This window comes from Haliotis rufescens, unplaced genomic scaffold (genome assembly GCF_023055435.1).
Source record: "Haliotis rufescens isolate VD_foot unplaced genomic scaffold, xgHalRufe1.0.p SCAF_8, whole genome shotgun sequence".
NCBI lineage: Eukaryota > Metazoa > Mollusca > Gastropoda > Lepetellida > Haliotidae > Haliotis > Haliotis rufescens.
Genome location: NW_025964372.1, coordinates 26,496,139 through 26,519,815, shown reverse-complemented (window position 1 = coordinate 26,519,815; position 23,677 = coordinate 26,496,139). Strand labels below are relative to the sequence as shown.

The window sequence follows — 23,677 nt, the reverse complement described above, 5'->3', positions numbered from 1 at the left end:
ATATAATCCTGACGAAATACCATTGGCTTGTTTGTGTGTGTGTTTGTGTGTGTGTGTTTGTGTGTGTGTGTGCGTGTGTGTGTGCGTGTGTGTGTGCGTGATCCGTGAGTGCGCAACACCCCATCCGGTTGCCAGAGACCTTACATGCCAAGTTACATGGGTTTTACACACACACACACACACACACACACACACACACACACACACACACTAACACACTAACACACACACACACACACTAACACACACACAGTATCTAAAAATAGATGACGGTATTGTTCGGGTTCAAATATAATCCTGACGAAATAACATTGGCTTGTTTGTGTGTGTGTTTGTGTGTGTGTGTGTTTGTGTGTTTGTGTGTGTGTGTGTGTGTGTGTGTGTGTGCGTGATCCGTGAGTGCGCAACGCCCCACCCGGTTGCCAGAGACCTTACATGCCAAGTTACATGGGTTTTACACACACACACACACACACACACACACACACACACACACACACACACACACACACACACACACACACACACACACACACGCAAACACACACACACACTAACACACACCACACACACTAGCACACACACTAACACACACTAACACACTAGCACACACACTAACACACACACTAACACACACACTAACACTAATACTAACACTTTCAAAATCCTGGATCCGCCTTTGAATACAGATCCAAACAGGGTCATATTTTATTGCACGCATGCATAAGCCAATTAAGCAATGACGCATATGTTTGGCTTACAGAGGAATCAGTAAATATTATTTGCTTGTTTGTGGTTTAACGCCACACTCAGCAATATTCCTGCTATGTGACGGCGGCTTGTAAATAATCCAATATCGTTAGTGTAAGAATGAAATCTAATGTTATAATAGCGCACCTGTCATATATCCTGCCACAGTGATTTGTTTGATTAGGTGGGTGGCGAATAACATGCTTCAATCGTGCATTTTTTGTCATGTTGTTCACAACGACAACTAAGATAGTGTTTAGTATTACTATATTATGAAATTGCCTTCGTGTGCGCATGCGCATTGGCACAATTGTGTATCTGTCTATCCACATCACAAGCGTAGCTTTCCTTACATTCAAAAACAGTTATCACTTTTATGAAACCCATGAACACCGCGATGCTTCTGACAAGTCAGTTAATAATCGGGATGGGTGTGTTCTCTCAATGTGAGGTGATTGAGAGATGACAGAGAGGCGATTGAGAGTTACACCTCGTGACGTCGCACACATATGGGTTACGATATGCACTGTTGTTGTGTGTGTTGCAATACGTAGACGAAAGGGGACCAATCTCATTAAAATCAGATTTAAGTTCTCGCTATCGCTAAACAAAGATCTGAGAACATCCCATTACGGGTCATTTTGACCGACCAATGAAATGACTGACAAGAAATCGACATTAGCCAATCAGAAGGCAGCTACGACACTAGTTTCAAACTGGCGACTACGCCTCGAAACATATTTTGACGTATTCTCGATTAAAATTTTAAAGCTGATAAGAAGAACATTCTGGAATGGCTAAAAGATGGCCTAGATTGTAATGGATATAATCATAAAACCCGTAACTGCATTCGGAATACCCCGTGTTAAATATTTCGTGGTTGCATGATCAGAAAACACATTCCGACTGTCACTTTCATGATCCGGTAAGCGACGCTCTGATTGGTTGGATGAAAAGGTCGTTCTGACGTGACCCGTAATGGGATGTCCTCAGATCTTTGTTTAGCGATAGCGAGAACTAAGATCTGATTTTAATGAGATTGAAAGGGAACAAGATGTAAATCTACGCAAAGGGTGTATTACGCATTATTAGAGACAGCTGAGAAACGTGAGGCTTCTTCTCCGGAGTGACAACAAACTCCCCACAAGACTGTATGACACGAGGATGACTTCAACCTTCCAATAGTCACCGTCCCCTTCTTGTCCAGCAATATTCCAGCAGCTCCAGCCGTTGATGTTTTCATGTCACGCCTTTTGAGGTACAATCGAGCATTCGCAAATTGCAAAGAGCGCTATTCGACCTTTGCTCAAAAGCTGTTTAACCAACGTTACAACATTCAAGGTCTTCAAAACGTTTATGGTAGACGTGTGGACTTTTCCAAAATTGACGCACCAACTACTCAAATGATATCCCATGCAATCACTATTTTCACTTGTGCTAGGTTTTTCAGGTGAATACTTGCCTTGCCTTTGAGTGTATTTGTGACGGCCAGGGCCACCGGTGGCACAGGATACGCTCACCTTTCGCGAACGCCTGGTTAAATCACTGTTTCATAGTGAATAATAAATACAGACTCATGATATAGTAAAACATAAAATGGACTCAACTTTTAGAAAAGATTTCTTAGGATTAAGGAAAGGGTTCTGTCGCTTGTATTTATTATTGTTTCCTACTGTGGCATCATGTTGATTGCAGGAGAGACAATACGTCTCCACCAAAACTCAACCAAACTTAAAAGTATTACGATCTTGGTTCCCAAACGCAACAAACGTAAATAGTTCAGAAGAAAATAATGATTTTGGTCAGTGTAGTCTGTCAATCGCATTAAAATCAGATCTAAGTTCTCGCTGCCGCTAAACTTTGTTTAGCGATAGCGAGAACTAAGATCTGATTTTAATGATTGAATTTAATTGTTAAACTCTGCTGCTCTTGCAGCGCCACAACAAACTGACATTAGGGTGTACAGGCAGCGGAGACATCATTATCTCAGGAAGAAACATGACCACTTTGCCAGAACCTCTCGCCTGTACCCATGCCATAATCAACATGACCCGCAACAGGCACACGGGGGGAACAGTGGACAGGTCTAGGAGCGGCAGAAGTACTCTGCATTGTGGGTGCAACTGATGTTGTTTTTTCACATTCACATACCATCGTTGAATTGTCTTGTCTCTTCCTGAACGCAGCGTCTTTCTTGGTTTGGTTTATTTTGTCCCTCATAAAAGAGCGTGGGGTGGGGGGTGGACGGGGGATTAATTGCCCACAAAGAAAATTATGCTTCAGGCTGTCGAAATACGAAATAAACCAGAAAATCAATATCTGGTTATGTAGCTGCGGTTGAGAACAAATCTAATCTCGATACAAAATACATCCCCCCCTCCCCCCCCCCCCCCCCCCCCCCACACACACACACACACACTACACCTATTTTAGTAATTTTATAATGACACAAAACAGCATGGATTTCATTAACGAGGTATTGTCAGGGAGGCAGATTAGAGCTACATGTGTGATGCAAACACGTGCGTTGCTATAGAGACGTGAAGGATAATTACGTAGATTAAACTACACAACAAACAAAGAACATGACGTGAACTCAAGTAGCCATCTAACGTATGATTATCCGTTTAATAATATCATTATGATGATGCTATAATGAACTCACTGGTACACGTTCACATAACTATTTACCCCATCACAAATATTGGTTATCCCCTTCACAAATTGGACTCAGATCCACAAAGATCCGGGTAGACAATAGGTCTTCAGCAAACCATGCTTGCCGTAAAGGCGACTACGCTTGTCATAAGAGGCAACTAACGGAATCATGCTCGCTGACTTCGTTGATGCATGTCATCGTATCCCAATTGCGTGGATCGATGCTCATGACGTAAATCACTGGATTGTCTGGTCCAGACTCGATTATTTACAGACCGCCGTCATATAACTGGAATATTGCTGAGTGCGGCCTTAAACAAAGAGAAAACGAACCACATTTGCCCTGACCCGTACACTACTGTATAACTATCAGCCGAACACAAAAAAACATGGCTGAGTACTCGTTCACAGATATTTTCGAAACACTTTGGCACTGGAATTCAATAAAGTTGTGATAATTCTGTTTGTTTGTTTATTTGTTGTTTAAAGCCTCACTCAGAAATATTCCAGCTTTTTTTACGGCGGTCTGTAAATAATCGAGTCTGGACCAGACAATCCAGTGATTTACGTCATGAGCATCGATCCACGCAATTGGGATACGATGACATGCATCAACCAAGTCAGCGAGCCTGACCACCCGATCCCGTTAGTTGCCTCTTATGACAAGTGTAGTCGCCTTTACGGCAAGCATAGCATAGCATAGCAGGAACACCCATCCTAAAGTTGTACCCTATGTTAAATCTATGGAGAATGTCTTCTTTTTGTTTTGGCTTACACAAACTCAAATACTCAGAATGCAATACCGGAAACAACCGATCATCTGATGTCGTGGTTTGTAAATGGTCCACAGCAATGCTTGTGTGACGAAGTTTCCTGCTTCTTGTAATCACATGATGTGACTCAGTACGTGCGACCACCTGCTGAAACACATACAACAGTGTTCTTATATAACAAGGGACGATGGGGTAGCTCAGTGGTTAAAGCGTTTGTCCGTCACGAAGAAGGGCCGAGTTGGATTACCCACATGGGTGCAACGTGTGAAGCCCATTTCTGATGTCCCCTGCCGTGATACTGCTGGAATATTACGTAGAACCCTTCTCGCTGACTCACTCACTTACTCTGAGTGAATCGCATGTAGACTTTTTCTTTCAATACCTATTTAGATTAGTGCTATATATTCTGTTGATTCAAATTATATTCTTATGACATATGAACATTGATCACAGAAATGATATGTTACAGTCCATGATGGTCTTTTATAATTAAAGTGTTTTAGCCAACTGTTAGAATGTGTATTTACGACAAGACATTATTTTCCTGATGATTTATATCCACCATGAAATGTTTATGAAATAAATACCAATTTCACCATCATTTTTACATGCATACCCTAGATCGATGATTTCAAATTTTGTAAAAAGTGTGTACGTGTATAGAATTTAATGAAACGGGTTAATTAAATGGTGAATATTGATTAAACTTTAGAATTAAATCCAGGGAAGGACGTAGATAATAATAAAAGAATGTGTTTTAGAATTTTCAAAACTGCCCATCATACTGGGAATAACTTACAGACTCTTAAAAAAACTTTTAAACTTTAGATGTATAACTACTCTAAGCTCTTTAGCATTGGTGGACGTTGGTACATGTGTGCATGAAAAAAAGCATGTACTACTACATAAAACCTTTTTATCGTTATTAAGAATATAAGACGACCTTTTCGCTTGACCTTCAGTTGCCGTTTTCTCCAGATACAATCGGTGACCTAGAGCTTTAACTGTGGTCCCGTTTTAGCCTGCACCCTCCATGAATCTTTAGGACATCGTTTCACTACATAGATTCAAAACATTTACATTTTTGAAGGATTTACAAAGAATAGAAAGGGAGCTTAGCTGAATAGTTTCTCTTTGGCGTATCTGCTCGGTTGCTATGTAGGATTACGCATGCGAAACAAGAGAGGTACTGCGGGGGTATTGCTTTAGCCCAATATGGTCAAAGGGGGGTAACTCTAATTCTCAAAATACTGACTACTGTACGATAAGTCGTTACATTCACATCATATCACGCGTAACCTTGAATAATGAAACATTGATTGTTTCGAGTCTACTCCCTCCAACTTCGCCATATATGTTTCATGCATTCAATTCTAGCCATTTCAAGGCCTTGGTCATATTGTAGAGCTTTGACCAAGAAACTCGCATATAATCGAGAATTTGTAAACAAAATGGCGACAAGGGGAGCTGGGTTCAGTGGAAATGGTCGTTCTAGCCCTCGATTAAATGGATTTGATCGAATCCCAAGACCGTTTCTCATCGGCGTTGCTGGCGGAACAGCTTCGGGAAAGGTAAGAACTTGGTGATGCGGTAATATACGAGATCGCTGACTATTACGTAACACATTTGAAGGCATTGTTTACAATCATGATAACGCATGGTCCCTCAGACACAGATCACATCCGTGATTTATCATAATATTGAGTCAAACATGAAATTGCCTTCTTTGTAGTGCAACAAATGCAACTGCATTTTCAGATGATATTAGGTACTATTAGTAATCATTTTCAACAATGTGAAGTGAAACTTTATCGACAATATCAATTTATACCAGATCCCAGGCACACGAAAATTAGGTATTCTCTGAACTGTCAGTGCTGTCTAAACATGCAAAATGTCTAAGGAGATTTTCATGCTTTTTTTTAAATGCTTAATCTCTGAAAGCACTGAAAGCACTGAAAGCACGACCACTGTCTGCATTATTCAATGTCGGGTGGAAATAACAACTAGATCTAGCCTGTGCTTATCCAGTTTTGATAATATAAAGGTATCCTAAGTGCTAGTCGAATTTCAAACATTTTGTGGTATTGTTATATGTTATAGGCTTGTTTGGGCTTGTAGATGTTCTTGGTTTATTTAGACCGCCTCCGTGGTCTAGTGGTAGAGCGTCCGCCCGGAGAGCGGAAGGTCCGGGGTTCGATCCCCGACCGCGTCATTTCAAAAGACGTTAAAAGATGGTACTTGTTGTTACCCTGTCTGGCGCTCGGCATTAAGGTGCTTAAACAAGGACTGGTCGGCTCGGAGTCAGTATACTGTGTCTGAGTGGGGTATTCATGTTAAACTGCGACATGGTATCTCAGTGAGCTAGCACTATAAATCGGCATCAGTCCGGACTAGTACAAGCAGCCACACAAACACACACACGTACTTGCACGTCGCTATATAAGTGCAATAATCTTGGACGCGACGTTAAACCCCATTTCACCTCACCTCTTGGTTTATTTCAATTCCCGCAGTTGCTAGATTCATGGGAAGACACTCATAGTCTGAACTAAATACCTGTGACTGCGCCTTACTTGCCTTGCCTGGTCCTTTTACTCTTACTTCTTAGGGGCATTCACACGGTACAGCTAGCTGGTAAAAACTGTGTGCAATTAGTTGTATGAACTGAAGTTTGAAATATGAACACTCTGTTAATTGCGGTCGCGCGGCTCTGTGCTAACCTGTGACTTTGCAATCTAACAGCTAGAGATGTATAGTATTATGTTTTCTACCCCATAGTGTAAGATTGAAGACTAGGTGAAAAGCAGGAAGTGTTATAAAATATGTAGATCTACATCGATGCTGACGTATATTAATATGGTATCATGACCGGTCACCTTCCTTTACAATATGGCATGTTCAATGATAGCAGTAGGCGGAATGTTCAGAGTAGGGTTTTCCTTGATCGGGGAGTGCATACGGTATACATAAATGAGTCATGTAACTATCAGAGTGAGTGAGTGTGTTGGGTTTAACGTCACTTTTAACAGTATTCCAGTTATATGGCGGCGTGTCAGCTTAATGTGGGAGGAAAGCCCGAAGTGATGCAGGTCTCAGACGTTTACCACTTCCGTGAAACCCACAAGCACGGGTATGGTGCTGACAAACCTAGAAACATAATCGGGGCCAACGGAGATTCGAACCCACAATCATAGGTTTCTGTCGTGTCCAAGGGACGCAACTCTGCACATCGAATCGCGGCGCCTTAGACAACTGGGTCACCCATGCCCCCACAGACAAATACATGTAGTATACAGAACTGCACAGAACTGTCATCGAATCCATACAGTATTTATCAATAAAGTCATTGAATCGCATCCAGTTAGTGTTGCAAATACTTGCAGCTGTGAATCATTTCCAAAGCTTCAGAGAAAATCCATATGGACCAGTGCATAATAAGCATTTTAAATTGTGCCTTAAAGTCAGCGGGACCTTGTGGCAACCCTAATGTGAAAAGTAAGGAGTCCCGTGGGACTGTTACAAGGATAAAGCAGGGAACCTCAAAGCCGTGCGGGCGTGCATGTGACTGCTTGTACTAGTCTGGACTATCCCACTGAGATACCATGCCGCAGTTTAACATGAATTACCCCACTCAGACACAGTATACTGACTCCTAGCTGACCAGTCCTTGTTTTAGCCCTTAATGCCGGGGGGGGGGCGCATGGGTGGCCCAGTCGTCTAAGGCGCCGTGTCCCTTGGGCACGCCAGAAACCTATGATTGTGGGTTCGAGTCCCGGCTCGCCCCGATTATGTTTCTAGGTTTGTCAGCACCATACCCGTCTGAGACCTGCATGACTTCGGGCTTTCCTCCCACATTGAGCTGACACGCTGTGATATAACTGGAATACTGTTAAAAGTGGCGTTAAACCCAACTCACTCACTCACTCACCCTTAATGCCGAGTGCCAGGCAGGGTAACAACGAGTACCGTCTTTTAGTGTCTTTTGGCATGATGCAGCCAGGGATAGAATCCCAGACTTTTCACTCTCCGGGCAGACGCTCTACCACGAGACCATTGAAGCGGTCCTTTAGCTGAGACAATCTAGACTTGCCATTTCATTCAATACGTGAGCATGTTGAGGTGGATCCAGTTTTTAATTTATTCTCCTGGGTCTGAGAGATAGACTAGTGCAACAGAAGCCTAGAAGACTAGTGTTTCCTAGTCTGACAGTAAATGATGACGTCCTGGTGAAAGTTTTTTTTTCAATGGTACAACAAACCACTACAACATGTACAACTAGGCAAGGCATAAATATTATTCAAAATATTTTATTGTACCAGTCTTTTTCGACCGCCTCCTTGGTCTAGTGGAAGAGCGTCTGTCCGGAGAGAGGAAGGTCCAGGGTACGATCCTCGGCCGTGTCATACGAAAAGATGTTAAAAGATGGTACTTGTTGTTACCGTGTCTGGTGCTAGGCATTAAGGGGCTAAAACAACAACTGGTCGGCTCGGAGTCAGTATACTGTGTCTGAGTGGGGTATTCATGTTAAACTGTGGCATGGTATCTCAGTGAGCTAGCACTATAAATCGGCATCAGTCCGGACTAGTACAAGCAGCCACACAAACACACAAATGTACATGCACGTCGCTATATAAGTGCAATAATCTTGGACGCGACGTTAAACCCAATTTCACCTTACCTCACCTTTATGAAAACTGTTTTGAAACTATTTTCCCAAACATGTCTGTAAGTATCATTATCTGTAGAATTTAATGTACTAGATGGGGGGGCGGTCGGGTAGCCTGGTGGTTAAAGCGTTCGCTCGTCACGCTGATGACCCGGGTTCAATTCCCGAAATGGGTACAAAGTGTGAAGCCCATTTCTGGTGTCCCCCATCGTGATATTGCTGGAATATTGCGAAAAGCAGCATAAAACCATACTCACTCACTCACCAGTTGGACTATTATTAACTGAGCTAACTGGACCGAACAGAATCTGTCTAGACAAGGGCTTCGGAAGAGTGGCTAAAGTTGCAGACTTGTATTTGACCTCTTTGTTTTGTTACTAAACCGACCGTCTATTTGATGCATTATTGGAAATATTGTCAACCTCTATCATAGTATGGGACCTCTTTGTTTTGTTACCAAACTGACCCACTATTTGCTACAGTTTCCGGGATATTGAATTTGCAAGCAATTGTCATAGTGTGGGACCACTTTTGTGATTAAATTGAGGCTGGGGAGCTTGGCAGGAAGTATTGATTCTGAACAGTAACATTGATTGATTCTCACAACATCTGTTTTCATCCCCAGGATATTATTTTCGAAGCTTCTGGTCAATGTGCTCACTTATAGGACTTTTTCCTGTGACATTAATGGACCAGGAATAACAAAATATAGGAACAAGGGATGCACACTGCTCTGAAAAAGTGTTGGGGTTTAGTTAAAACAACAATCTGAAACTTTTAACATAAGGGCCACGACAAGGACCCTGTGCTAAATTTCATGCTTAATTTTGAAACACTGGTTATCAATATCATTAAGTTATTATCTCCTCAAATTTATTGAGATTAATTAATATGAATGGAAAATAATCATGCTAATTGATCACAGATTTCATAAACAATTCCGTTTGGATATTTACTCTTATCAGTCGATCCAATCAAACTGATTCATTGGAACAGTATTATCACAAACGGAAGGCCGTTGTTCTATTTTCATGGGTTGCTGACCTAACCGACCTTTCCCTTGCAGAGCTCCAGACAACTTTTTGAGCAATTGAGGTTTTACTCTAGGGTTTCTATTTTAATCATGTTAATTGGGTTATTACATTTTTCATTGGGTAAGCAATATTTTTTTTACTAATGTATTGATCACTCTATTGGGTTTTTCCTGAAATTAGTAAACATTTTAAGATTTTAAAAAAATGAAATAATGTTTTCGATGCTCGTAACTGTTCTAAATATAGTATAGGCTTGAGTAAATTAGCTCGTAATTGTGTTTCGGAAATTAGCTCCTTTGTACGCTTGCTGGAAAAGCTTCATTGTGTATTTACACATGCTGTTTTTATACACTTGAGTTTTTCATTTAATGCATGCATTTCTTTATGCAAGTTAATTGAAAGTAATTAGGTTTTGAATATATTGGGGGGTAGTTTATGCAAATACGCTGCTTATCTGGAGCTCTGCCCTTGGATATTCCCAGGTTAGGTTAAGCTTAGTCTCCAGCAACTTGTACTGGTTGTAAGAGGCAACTTATCATTGTAGTGGATCAGATGGTCAGTAGGGCATGTGCATTTACATAAAAAAATACCCATAAGAACATATTATATTCATAGATTTCTTCAAAAGACAACACTCTTATAATATTTAATTTGACAGTATTGTGGTCACTGGTCATTGTTGCATTTGAGCAGATACTAGTACCTGGATAAGTGCAGTATATGAATTAATAATATATTAATAATTAACAAACCATGTCAAACAATTTATGTTATTGCCTCCTGAGTATAACAAATAATATATCAACTGCTGACTTTGTATTCGTGAATTAATATTTGTATTCGTTACCCTATAGTCAGGATACGAATCATATTCACCTAATAGTGTATTTGTTGCAGCCCTAGAGGTCAGAAACAGTGACCTGGTTGATTGTGTTTCATTCTACCCTGATAGTATGAATCATTGCTCACAGTGGCAATCACCAGATTTACAATCCAGACTTGATTATTTACAGGCCTCCGTCATATAGCTGGAATATTGCTAAGTGTGGTGTTAAACATGTTAAACAACAAACACACCTAGCCCGCCCCTGGCAATCTGTAGTGCTATATATGTACCATATGTTTCAGTCTTCAGTGTGTGCCAAGATTATGGACCAGCTGGGTCAGGCAGCGGTGGATCATAAATCACGGCAAGTCGTCATCGTATGCCAGGACTCCTTCTACAGAAATCTCACTCCAGACGAGGGCAAGAGAGCCAATAAGGGGGAATTCAACTTCGACCATCCTGGTAACCATGGTTACAGTTTTCAGTGTATATTTGCGTTTTTCACAGATAACCTCTGGTAACTGTAGTTAGTGATTTCATAAAGATTTCATACATGTGAGTAGTGAGTGAGTTGGGTTTAATGCCGCTTTGAACAGTATTCAGTTATATCACTGCGTGTCAGCTTAATGTGGGAGGAAAGCCCCAAGTGATGCAGGTTTCAGACGTTTACCAGTTCAGTGAAACCCACAAGCACAGGATGGTGCAGACAAACCTAGAAACATAATCGGGGCGAACCGTGATTCGGACCCACAATCATAGGTTTCTGGCGTGCCCAAGGGAGGCAACTCCACATGGGGAATTGTGGCCCCCTTACCCCCTTCATGTAAGTGGATGGATAGGTCACAACAGTTTCCATTAAACTAATAATTTATGCAGTTTTTGTCAATTTGTATCCTATTCATTTTAATACGGACCCGTGTAGATCCAGGGTAGAATAGGTCTTCAGCAACCCATGCTTTCCTGTGAAAGACGACTATGCTTTTCGTAAGAGTCAGGCTAGCTGACTTGGTTGATGCATGTCATCGTATCCCAGTTGCGTGGATCGATGCTCATGATGTCAATCACTGGATTGTCTGATTATTTACAGACTTCCGTCACATCGCTGGAATATTGCTGAGCGCGGCATTAAACAACAAACATTTTAATATGATCACACTTTCACTTAAGTTTTTGTTGACTTTATTTTTTATATTTATTCATTAACATATGATTTTTTATGGCAGATTCATTTGACAATGAGCTGATGTTGAAGACAATGAAGGCTATTGCTGCTTGTAAGACCGTGGACATACCCTCGTACAACTATATCACACACTCAAGGTACGACATGTTGATATTTCTTACTATTGGTGATTCTGGGTTGAAAAAAAGGTTCCCAGCAACCTATTCTTGTAATAAGAGGCAACTCAAGGCATTGGGTGATTAGGCTCAGTGATCTTACTGATTGCTCATAATATCAGTCACCGTATTTTCTGGTCCGGACTTGGTGATTTTCAGGCCAAAGCCACAGAGTTGGATTATTGCTGTATGCAGTGTTAGGCAACAAACAAACTCTTAACTACAGTGATCCATCGCTATTGGGCTCTTCGATAAAGCGCTACCTCGGTTACTACGCGCGGTATCGCATGGCTCCCAAAATTTATGTACACTTTTAATACTGAGAGTTTTACACAGCCGTGATTGTATTGTTGTTCGTTGTTCATTTGCACATAGCGCTTCTCATTGCATAATCAACCGTTTATCGCTGAATGGAGTTCTAAAAATCTGTTTGAAAACATCTGCGGCAAGTCCCGGAAATACTAGTTAACTTTTCACACTATACATCCTTTGATCTTAGAAGCGCATGCATGCAATAAAAGAGAACCACAAGCGAAGTTTATTTTCTTAATTAGTGGGCAATCCAATTTGAGGCGACACTGTCAACTCACATGTAGTTGCTGTCACAACACGGCGGTCATTCCTTTTGATTCGGATCAAGTAACCGTATCAAACCAATTAATCTGGCTTGAATGTGTATCTATATTTGCATGAATGTGTATGAATGCGCGTAGTGCTGGTCAAAACTCTTGTTTTCCGTATTTTAAGCAACATGACCAATCAATGCCACTGAATCACTCTGTACTTGTGTAATGAATTGTGATTGGCTCTTCACTCATAGCGTCTGTTACTACCATTATCGATCAATATTTTCAGATTACTGTTTTGATGAAAATTCTGAATAGTCATAGGATGTTTTGACCTCAGGGAGGATCGAGGTCAGGTGTTGTATCCGACTGACGTGGTGCTGTTCGAGGGTATGAACATGATGAATAATCATAGGATGTTTTGTCCTCAGGGATGATCGAGGTCAGGTGGTGTATCCGACTGACGTGGTGCTGTTCGAGGGTATGAAAATGATGAATAATCATAGGATGTTTTGTCCTCAGGGATGATCGAGGTCAGGTGGTGTATCCGACTGATGTGGTGCTGTTCGAGGGTATGAAAATGACGAATAATCATAGGATGTTTTGTCCTCAGGGAGGATCGAGGTCAGGTGGTGTATCCGACTGACGTGGTGCTGTTCGAGGGTATGAAAATGATGAATAATCATAGGATGTTTTGTCCTCAGGGAGGATCGAGGTCAGGTGGTGTATCCGACTGACATGGTGCTATTCGAGGGTATGAAAATGATGAATAATCATAGGATGTTTTGTCTTCAGGGAGGATCGAGGTCAGGTGGTGTATCCGACTGACATGGTGCTGTTCGAGGGTATGAACATGACGAATAATCATAGGATGTTTTGTCCTCAGGGAGGATCGAGGTCAGGTGGTGTATCCGACTGACGTGGTGCTATTCGAGGGTATGAAAATTATGAATAATCATAGGATGTTTTGTCTTCAGGGAGGATCGAGGTCAGGTGGTGTATCCGACTGACGTGGTGCTATTCGAGGGTATGAAAATTATGAATAATCATAGGATGTTTTGTCTTCAGGGAGGATCGAGGTCAGGTGGTGTATCCGACTGACATGGTGCTGTTCGAGGGTATGAACATGACGAATAATCATAGGATGTTTTGTCCTCAGGGAGGATCGAGGTCAGGTGGTGTATCCGACTGACGTGGTGCTATTCGAGGGTATGAAAATGATGAATAATCATAGGATGTTTTGTCTTCAGGGAGGATCGAGGTCAGGTGGTGTATCCGACTGACGTGGTGCTGTTCGAGGGTATCCTGATGTTCTACTGGAAGGACATTCGAGAGATGTTCCATATGAAGCTGTTTGTTGACACAGACCCAGACACCAGGCTGTCTCGGAGAGGTGGGGGAAACGACTTATCATACGAATTGTTTGAGTGGTGTCATATCACTGGTGAAATTATTTCAATTCGTTCTAGTTTTCAGCATTGTTACACATGTTTTCTACGTTTTTTTAATTATTTTTTACGTCATTATCTGCTGACTAGTTGTATCATACATGCTTTGTTTTCTCTTGGGATTTGATCAAAGTTTGGGGAATATGGCTGCCCAATCTGTCTCCGGATGCTGAGACACACCATTCAGTTGTCTTTTAGCTTGCTAGGCTGTCGGACACACACAGAGAAACACACACACACGCGCACACGTACACACACACTCACACGTGTGTGGATGCAGAATGTTATGTTAGAGCAATAAACTTGAACATGACGTTAAACCCCATTACGCGTCACCTGCTTCAGTGTTGCGGGACATCCAGGAGAGAGGCAGAGTGCTGGAACAAATCCTGAATCAATACACCTCCTTTGTCAAGCCTGCGTTTGAGGAGTTCTGTCTCCCGGTGAGTACGTCTTCTTGTTCTAATATGCCCCAAGTTGCCGAAGACCTGGATTCGCTTGCCAAAATAGGTTTTAATTTTTAATGTCACATCCATTCAATTATGACCCCAAAAGTTGTGGTGACTTTCACCTAGATGCAACAAATTCAAGTTCATGTCGTTTCATGAACCCCCAGTGAAAACCTGTGTTAGAATAGGTCTCATCAACCCATGCTTCTCGTAAGAGGCGACTAACGGGATCGGGTGGTCAGGCTTGCTGACTTGGTTGATGCATGTCATGGTATCCTAATTACGTAGATCGATGCTCATGATGTCAATCACTAGATTGTCTGATCCAAACTTGATTATTTACAGACCGCCGTCTTATAGCTTGAATATTGCTGAGTGCGGCGTTAAACGACAAAATATTTATGTATTCAATTGGATGTAGTTATTTTGCCTGATAATGACTTAATTATTAAGATGAGAAATATTGATGAATTGATCATATTGATCTTTATAGATATCTATCATAAATTAGGGGGCACGGGTGGCTCAGTCGTCTAAGGCGCCGTGATTCGCTGTGCAGAGTTGCGTCACTTGGGCATGCCAGAAACCTATGATTGTCGGTTCGAATCCCGGTTCGCCCCAATTATGTTTCTAGGTTTGTCAGCACCATACCCGTGCTCGTGGGTTTCACCGAAGTGGTAAACGCCTGAGACCTACATCACTTCGGGCTTTCCTCCCACATTAAGCTGACACGCCGTGATATCACTGGAATATTGTTAAAAGCGGCGTCAAACCCAACTCACTCACTCACTCACTCTATCATAAATTAAGGTCAGGGCCAATAAGAAGCAGAAGTATTGAACTTCATCAGAATAATAGGTCTGTCCTGTATAACAACATCTTCCCGAGGCAAGAGCGTCCACTAGCCTTTTTATCAAAGACATGTTTCCACCCTTGCCACATCAAGCCCACTTTCCTGTGCTAAATATGATTGGACTATCGTTCATATTGATACAGTCATGCCCCGCTTATAAGGACTTCAGATATCCGGAAACCTCGGTTCCCAGACGATTTTCATTCAAAACGAAATAATTACTATATAAATTTACCTGTATATCCGGAAATTGAGTTTCCGGAACCGGACGGTCATTTTCATACACAAAACACTGAAATGCACACAAAATTGTCTCACTTATCCGGACAATACACTTCCTCTGGTGGTAATCCTTTGATTCGTGAGAAGTCAATTAACCAAGTGACACTGAGTTACGTTTGAGACGAGCTTATTTATTGTACATGTAATACCATTCGATAAATATGGCGTCTGTTGAGGTCAGAGGTCAAAGTTGTGTAAGTATGGCCTGTAAGTATGGCACTGAATTTGGACATACCATAGGAAAATCGACAATTGGTGACAGTTCAAACTTCCATGACAGTCTTTGTCATCTGTCATGAGTTGCATAATTGAAGGGAAGTAACTCTTCCAGTAAGAAGCTGGTTTCAGTAATACGGAAATTCATTTATACGGACAAATTGTGAAATGACGCAAGTGTCCGTATAAACGAGGCACGACTGTAGTCCAATCACAAAATCAACATCCACGGCTGGTACACCTTCGTATGAAAGTGATTTACCACTGCCTGTCTTTGTTGTCATGAATATGTCTTTGTCATCTTTTTAACTCCCCAACGATTGCCTATGTTTTTGTGTCAGGGATGAAATGGCGAACATTTTGTTATTTGATCGAACAGGTCATCTCCTATGGTAGTCACTATCTTAGTGAAGCTATACGAGATAAAACAGCAATCTGATTGGATATCGCGTTTTCATTACAAGGAGCACAACTCGTGACGTACATCACGTGGCGTCAGGGTCGAGCCAAGAAAAGTGGCCTTGGTGTGGCAAGGGTAGAAACTAGGCTTTGATATAGGCTAGTGGACATGCTTGCCTCAGGAAGATGATATAACAACAGCAACAGTTGGTTAAATTATCTGAAGCCGCACTCTCATTTGTCTTCCCTCAAACTTGTTGTTTGCTCTTGGGGGTGGGTAGCCTAATGGTTCAGGCCATAACTCTCCTCGGTGAAGGCACGGGTTTGATTCCCAAGGTGGGGAAATTGCGGGGAGCCCATTTCTGATATCCCTTACTGTAATATTGCTGTAATGTTGCCAAAAGCAGCGATAAACCATACTTACTTACACTCTTTACTCTAATTCGCTCGCTCGTCACGCCGAAGACCCGGGTTCGAATCCTGACATTGGTACAATATGTGAAGCCCATTTCTTGTGTCCTCCACCGTGATATTGCTGGAATATTGCTAAAAGCGGCGTAAATCAAAACTCAGTCACTCTTTACTCTAATTAACATGATAAAAGGCTAATACATGTACCTTGGAATGCCTTGTGGCGTTTGATTAAGTTAGTTTGAGCTATATTTTGCAAATCATTTTTAAGTTACCTTGTTGCATTGTCTGTTGTGTTTGTTTCGTTATATTGTATATTTGTCATCATTGCAGACAAAAAAGTATGCAGATGTCATTATACCAAGAGGAGCTGAAAACACAGGTGAGGGTTGTAACACTATCTAATCATTGCCATTGCTAATCCCTATCATAATACTGTACATTGAAAAGTAGAAGGTGTACATATATTTATAAAATGGAACCTGCTTTAACCATAAGGGGTGAAACGATACATCAAGGTCACGATACGATACATATCACGATACGATACGTATCACGATACGTATCACGATACATCGATCATGATTTGTATTGCAATGCACGTATTTATGTCAAATCGTATGAAATGTTTTGACTATTAATATTTCAGATCAATTTCAAAAGTTGAAGCTTACTGTAGACAAATGTTCGTAGCAGTATATGGTATCGTCCCATGAAAACTTTCGTTTCACCCCTGTTAACTATGTTACTGGACTTGTGTGGGACTGAAAGTAATACAATCTCATTAAAATCAGATCTTAGTTCTCGCTATCGCTTAACAAAGATCTGAGGACATCCCATTAAGGGTCACGTCAGAACGACCTTTCATCCAACCAATCAGAGCGTCGCTTACCGGATCATGAAAGTGACAGTCGGAATGTGATTTCTAATCATGCAACCACGAAATATTTAACACGGGGTATTCCGAACGACAGTTTTATGATTATATCCATACAATCTAGGCCATCTATAAGCCATTCCAGAATATTCTTCTTTTCAGTTTTAATCGCGAATACGTCAAAATATGTTTCGAAGCGTAGTCGCCAGTTTGAAACTATTGTCGTAAAGCTCGAGAAAGCTGTCTTCTGATTGGTTAATGTCGATTTCTTGTCGGTCATTTCATTGGTCGGTCAAATTTTGCGAAAGGTCGCTCTGACGTGACCCGTAATGGGATGTCCTCAGATCTTTGTTTAGCTGTAGCAAAAACTAAGATCGGATTTTAATGAGATTGAAAGTAATACTGTGTATAAACAGGTCTGGATAAGTTAGGTAATCACGGGCGATATTTCCTTGCTTCTATTAACAAACAAGATCAGAGACACATGAATAACAATGTGTTATTCAATATGTAATTAAAGCCTGTTGCCTGTATTTATTACATGTCCATATGTATTGAAGAAGTATCCTACCAATCCATTAATAAAACACTTTATGGTTTTGGCAAATATTCATTTTAAACTTGATAAAGCTTGGCACGTTTAAGTGTCTACTGGAGAATTTGGGCAAATGAAATTTTTCTTTTTCCCTCAACATGCTCAAGGTCCGTGAACTAACTGACCAGGAGTTTTATAATATTCTTAATGTACGTGCAGCTTGAGTGGCACTGTTATTCCAGTTAGAATTGGTCCCCAGCAACCTGTGCTTGTCGTGTGGATTCCGGGTTAGAATAGGTCTCCAGCAACCCATGGTGGTCGTTGGGATTCCGGGTTAGAATAGGTCCCCAGCAACCTGTGCTTGTCGTGTGGTTTCCGGGTAAGAATTGGTCCCCAGCAACCTATGCTTGTCGTGTGGATTCCGGGTTAGAATTGGTCCCCAGCAACCTATGCTTGTTGTGTGGATTCCGGGTTAGAATTGGTCCCCAGCAACCTATGCTTGTCGTGTGGATTCCGGGTTAGAATAGGTCCCCAGCAACCTATGCTTGTCGTGGGGATTCCGGGTTAGAATAGGTCCCCAGCAACCTATGCTTGTCGTGGGGATTCCGGGTTGGAATAGGTCACCAGCAACCTATGCTTGTCGTGGGGATTCCGGGTTAGAATAGGTCCCTAGCTACCTATGCTTGTCATGGGATTCCGGGTTAGAATAGGTCACCAGCAACCTATGTTTGTCGTTGGGATTCCGGGTTAGAATAGGTCCCTAGCTACCTATGCTTGTCGTGGGGATTCCAGGTTAGAATAGGTCACCAGCAACCTATGCTTGTCGTGTGGATTCCGGGTTAGAATAGGTCCCCAGCAACCTATGCTTGTCGTGGGGATTCCGGGTTAGAATAGGTCCCCAGCAATCTATGCTGGTCGTGGGGATTCCGGGTTAGAATTGGTCCCCAGGAAGCTGTGCTGGTCATGGGATTCTGGGTTAGAATTGGTCCCCAGCAACCTATGCTGGTCATAGGATTCTGGGTTAGAATAGGTCCCCAGCAACCTATGCTGGTCGTTGGGATTCCGGGTTAGAATAGGTCCCTAGCTACCATAATCTTGTCATGCGATTCTGGGTTAGAATAGGTCTCCAGCAACCTATGCTTGTCGTGTGGATTCCGAGTTAGAATAGGTCCCCAGCAACCTATGCTGGTCGTTGGGATTCCGGGTTGGAATAGGTCCCTAGCTACCTATGCTGGTCGTGGGGATTCCGGGTTAGAATAGGTCTCTAGCAACCCATGGTGGTCGTTGGGATTCCGGGTTAGAATAGGTCCCTAGCTACCTATGCTGGTTATGGGGATTCTGGGTTAGAATAGATCCCAAGCAACCTGTGCTTGTCGTGTGGATTCCGGGTTAGAATAGGTCCCTAGCTACCTGTGCTGGTTATGGGCATTCCAGGTTAGAATAGATCCCCAGCAACCTGTGCTTGTTGTGTGGATTCTGGCTTAGAATAGGTCCCTAGCTACCTATGCTGGTCGTTGGGATTCCGGGTTAGAATAGGTCCCCAGCAACCTGTGCTTGTCGTGTGGATTCTGGGTTAGAATTCGTCTCCAGCTACCTATGCTGGTCGTTGGGATTCCGGGTTAGAAGAGGTCCCTAGGTACCTATGCTGGTTATGGGGATTCCGGGTTAGAAGAGGTCTCCAGCAACCTGTGTTGGTCGTAAGAGGGGAAGAAATGGATTGGGTGGTCAGACTCGGTGGCTTGGTTGATTGTGTGTCATTATACCCTAACGACATGGATTGTTGCTCACATTATTGATCACCGGATTGTCTGGTCCAGATGCAGATACTTACAAGCAGTCATCACATGGCTGGGATATTGCTGAGTGTAGCGTTAAACAACAAACAAACATGAATTATTATTTGACAAAGAATTGTGGAGAGTGTAGTAGGGGAGGTAATAAGGTTGAATTGTGTATTACCTCCCTTGAATTGCCTTTCAATGGCCATGCCAAGAATTTAAGAAAATGCAGCAAGCATAGTTATGTTATTGATTACTTGGTTAATGGATAATGGAAAGAATATCAATGTATTCAAGTAAGGTCATTAATATAGGAAAGGAAATCACCATTTGACTTTCAATTGAAAAGCCAATAATTTTGTTTGATTTAGTTTGACATCCTGGACATTTTCTCTGAAAAGATGTTTACATGTGAAAGTCTGTGATCCAAATAATAACAAAGAGATAATAGGCCTAACTGATCATGAATTACTATGTCTTGCTATGTTGGTTGGTTGGTTGGTTAGTTGTTTTACGCCGCACTCAGCAATATTCCAGCTATATGATGGCGGTCTGTATAAATAACTGAGTCTGGACCAGACAATCCAGTGATTGATATCATGAGCATCGACCCACGCAATTTGGATCGATGACATTCATCAACCAAGTGTCTTGCTATGTTATCTCAGACAAATATTTTTCTAAGTGAGTTACAATGATCAAGACAGTCATTGTATATAATGCCACAGTGAAGATAGTGTTCAATATGAATATTCTGTCAATGTGGCATTTCATACCGTTGCCAGTACCTTCATCAAACAAGTGGTGAAACTTTCCATCCTCTCTCTCTCCAGGGCTCCTGGGCCCATCTCCCTGGTTCTCGCAATCTCAAATAACCCGCAGGGGCGGTCGGGTAGCCTAGTGGTTAAAGCGTTTGCTCGTCACGCCGAAGACCCGGGTTCGATTCCCGACATGGGTACAATGTGTGAAGCCCATTTCTGGTGTCCCCTGCCGTGATATTGCTGAAATATTGCTAAAAGCGGCGTAAAACCGTACTCACTCACTCACTCACTTCCCTGTACTAAATGTATTGATAAAATAAAGACATTGAAATTTCGAAGTCAGACCAATCTTCATTTGCTGATTGTTGTCATTGTATGGAGAGTGATGCTCTCTCTTGTGTCTGGTCCAGTGTGGTCCTATTTGCACCGGCCTCTGTGATAGAACTGGAATATTGCTGACTGCGATGTAAACAACACTCCCTCACTAACAATATGTGTTGATGTTTCAGTGGCCATTGATTTGATCGTGCAGCACATACAGGAGTTGATGAAACCGACGAACACTGCCAAACGAGTGCGACACAATTCTGACTCGTACGTCGGGCGACCACACTGAAGTTTTGCTCATGGACATTTAAGCTGTGTGAAAGTGATGGAGGGTGTATACAGTGTTGATCATATTGATATATATCGATATGTCCATGTATCGATACAATGTTGATACATCAGTGAATTGTATTGATTCAGTGTTGATCATATTGATATATATAAATCGATATGTCCTTGTATTAATACAATACTGATACATCAGTGTCAGTTGTATCGATACAGTGTTGATCATATTAATGTATCGATATGTCCTTGTATTGATACAATACTGAATACATCACTGTCAATTGTATCGATACAGTGTTGATCATATTGATACATCGATATGTCCTGTATTGATACAATGTTGATACATCAGAGTTCCCTTGTACTGAGATGTTGCCAATATTGTATCCCTTAGCATGATGGGAATATCAATGCTGATATGATGAGGAAAGACTACTTATTTTATTTTAAAAAAATTTCTACCTTCAATGGCTAGAATACATAACACGCCAAGAGGTAACCATGGTAACGGAACAAAACAAACCCAATTTGGATGCCATGGTTTCTGAGAAAGCCCTCTTGAAATGAAAGTTTAGAAACACAAAGAGATGTAAAAAGTAACAGAGTTTTTTAATCCTATTTATTCTCCTTTTCACTTGTTTTAATTTTTCAATATGTGCTGCAGACTTGTCAATAAAAGAGGAAAACTGGTTATTCTTGCCTTATAACACTTGAACTCTTATTGCTTGACTGATCTGACTTTCATAGACAATACATTGTGTTTAATCAATTTGTATACAGTTCTTGTAAAGAAACATGCCAATGAAAATGACAGATGATAATGTAACAATAACTGAACATTAAAACAAAACTATTGTTAGCTACCAGAGTTTGTCTCTATCGTATCATTCATGGTTGTATCAGTATATTGTGAGATATGTTTCTGTCACGTTTTCGATACTGAAATGTCTTGTCCATGACCGCCCTGCTATGTTGTACCTTATGAATATAACAAGGAAGTATTCTGGACGTCCAGATGACTGTGTCATGACACAACCAGTTACAGTGAAACCCTGGTAATCTGGACTGTAACATTCTCTGTGAAATCATCTGGATTAACGAATCTCTTGATTCACATGGTTTCACTCCAAAGCCTGTTAATCTGGAGAGTGTCATTTGCTGCGAAATTGTCTGGATTAACAATTGTCTGGATTAATCATCCTGAATGAGGGGTTTCCATATAAACAGGGTCCAGGGATAACAGGGATTAACTACGGAGGTTTCACTGTCTTTAGACTCCCAAGAGTACATAATATTTCAAATAAGTGAGGTGATTTTAAAGACAATAAAATGAGAAGTGATATTTATACTACTCCAAAGAAGTTAAGGATCACCCTATTCTTTCATATTGGTAATGCTAATCTGTCATGGCATTAGAGATTAACTATTGTAATATGAAAGAATCAGGTGATCCTTAACTTCTTTTGAGTAGTATATTAGAATTGTTTTCAAATTTGTTCAGATTGTGTGTGTATATCATCCTGTTATAGATGCTATGTTACAACATGGCATATAGTCTGGATGACAGCCTGGGATGTCCCTTGCTGCTAGCTATATTGCTCAACTTTTGATTGGGACAAGGGATTTATCTAGGATCTTAAATTGAGTACCCATTGCAGGCATTTTGTGAAAAGAGCATTATTCGGTGCAAAATTGGGTTTTTATTAGAATTTCTTATTTCCTTAAGTCCAGAAATATATGAAACAGTGTTAAGGTAAGTATGCTGTTGTGAGTATGATGTGTGAAAGATGCTGCTCCACTTGTGATAGGGATGGACATCTTCCCGAAGCAAGGGAGTTAAATGACATTCAAAGTTCAGTTTCCTCCCTTGCCAAACTAGGCTCGAATTTGGGAGTTATATTTTGGCAGGACTGACAAGACTATACTTAGTCCAATCAAAATCTCGTAAGGAAATTGACATCAGGTTCCTTTTCCAAATTTTTTCATGTTTTTTATCAAGGTGCTCACATGATTTGATGTACTTTGAGAAGTAAGACCCATTTTATTACAATATAGTTATTGATTATCGATTAGATCGACCGCCTCCATGGTCTAGTGGTAGAGCGTCCGCCCGGAGAGTGGAAGGTTCGGGGTTTGATCCCCGGCCGCGTCATACCAAAAGACGTTAAAAACTGGTACTTGTTTTTACCCCGTCTGGCGCTCGGCATAAAGGGGCTAAAACAAATACTGGTCGGCTTGGAGTCAGTATACTGTGTCTGAGTGGGGTATTCATGTTAAACTGCGGCATGGTATCTCAGTGAGCTAGCACTATAAATCGGCATCAGTTCGGACAAGTACAGGCAGCCACACACACACACATGCATGCATGGGCTATATAGGTGCAATAATCTTGGACGCGACGTTAAAACCAGTTTCACCTCACCTCCAGCCTAGTTCGGC

General features: G+C 41.5%; 1 protein-coding gene across 1 annotated transcript; it reads left to right on the top strand.

The window, feature by feature from the left end:
• The first annotated feature begins 5,410 nt into the window (after window positions 1-5,410).
• LOC124143457 (uridine-cytidine kinase 2-like) lies at window positions 5,411-22,273 on the top strand. Its single transcript, XM_048389368.1, has 7 exons — window positions 5,411-5,752; window positions 11,013-11,172; window positions 11,934-12,030; window positions 13,865-14,007; window positions 14,408-14,505; window positions 17,006-17,054; window positions 21,133-22,273. The coding sequence occupies exons 1-7, from the start codon at window positions 5,543-5,545 to the stop codon at window positions 21,237-21,239; spliced, it is 864 nt and encodes a 287-aa protein (XP_048245325.1). The 5' UTR covers window positions 5,411-5,542; the 3' UTR covers window positions 21,240-22,273.
• Window positions 22,274-23,677: the final 1,404 nt, after the last annotated feature.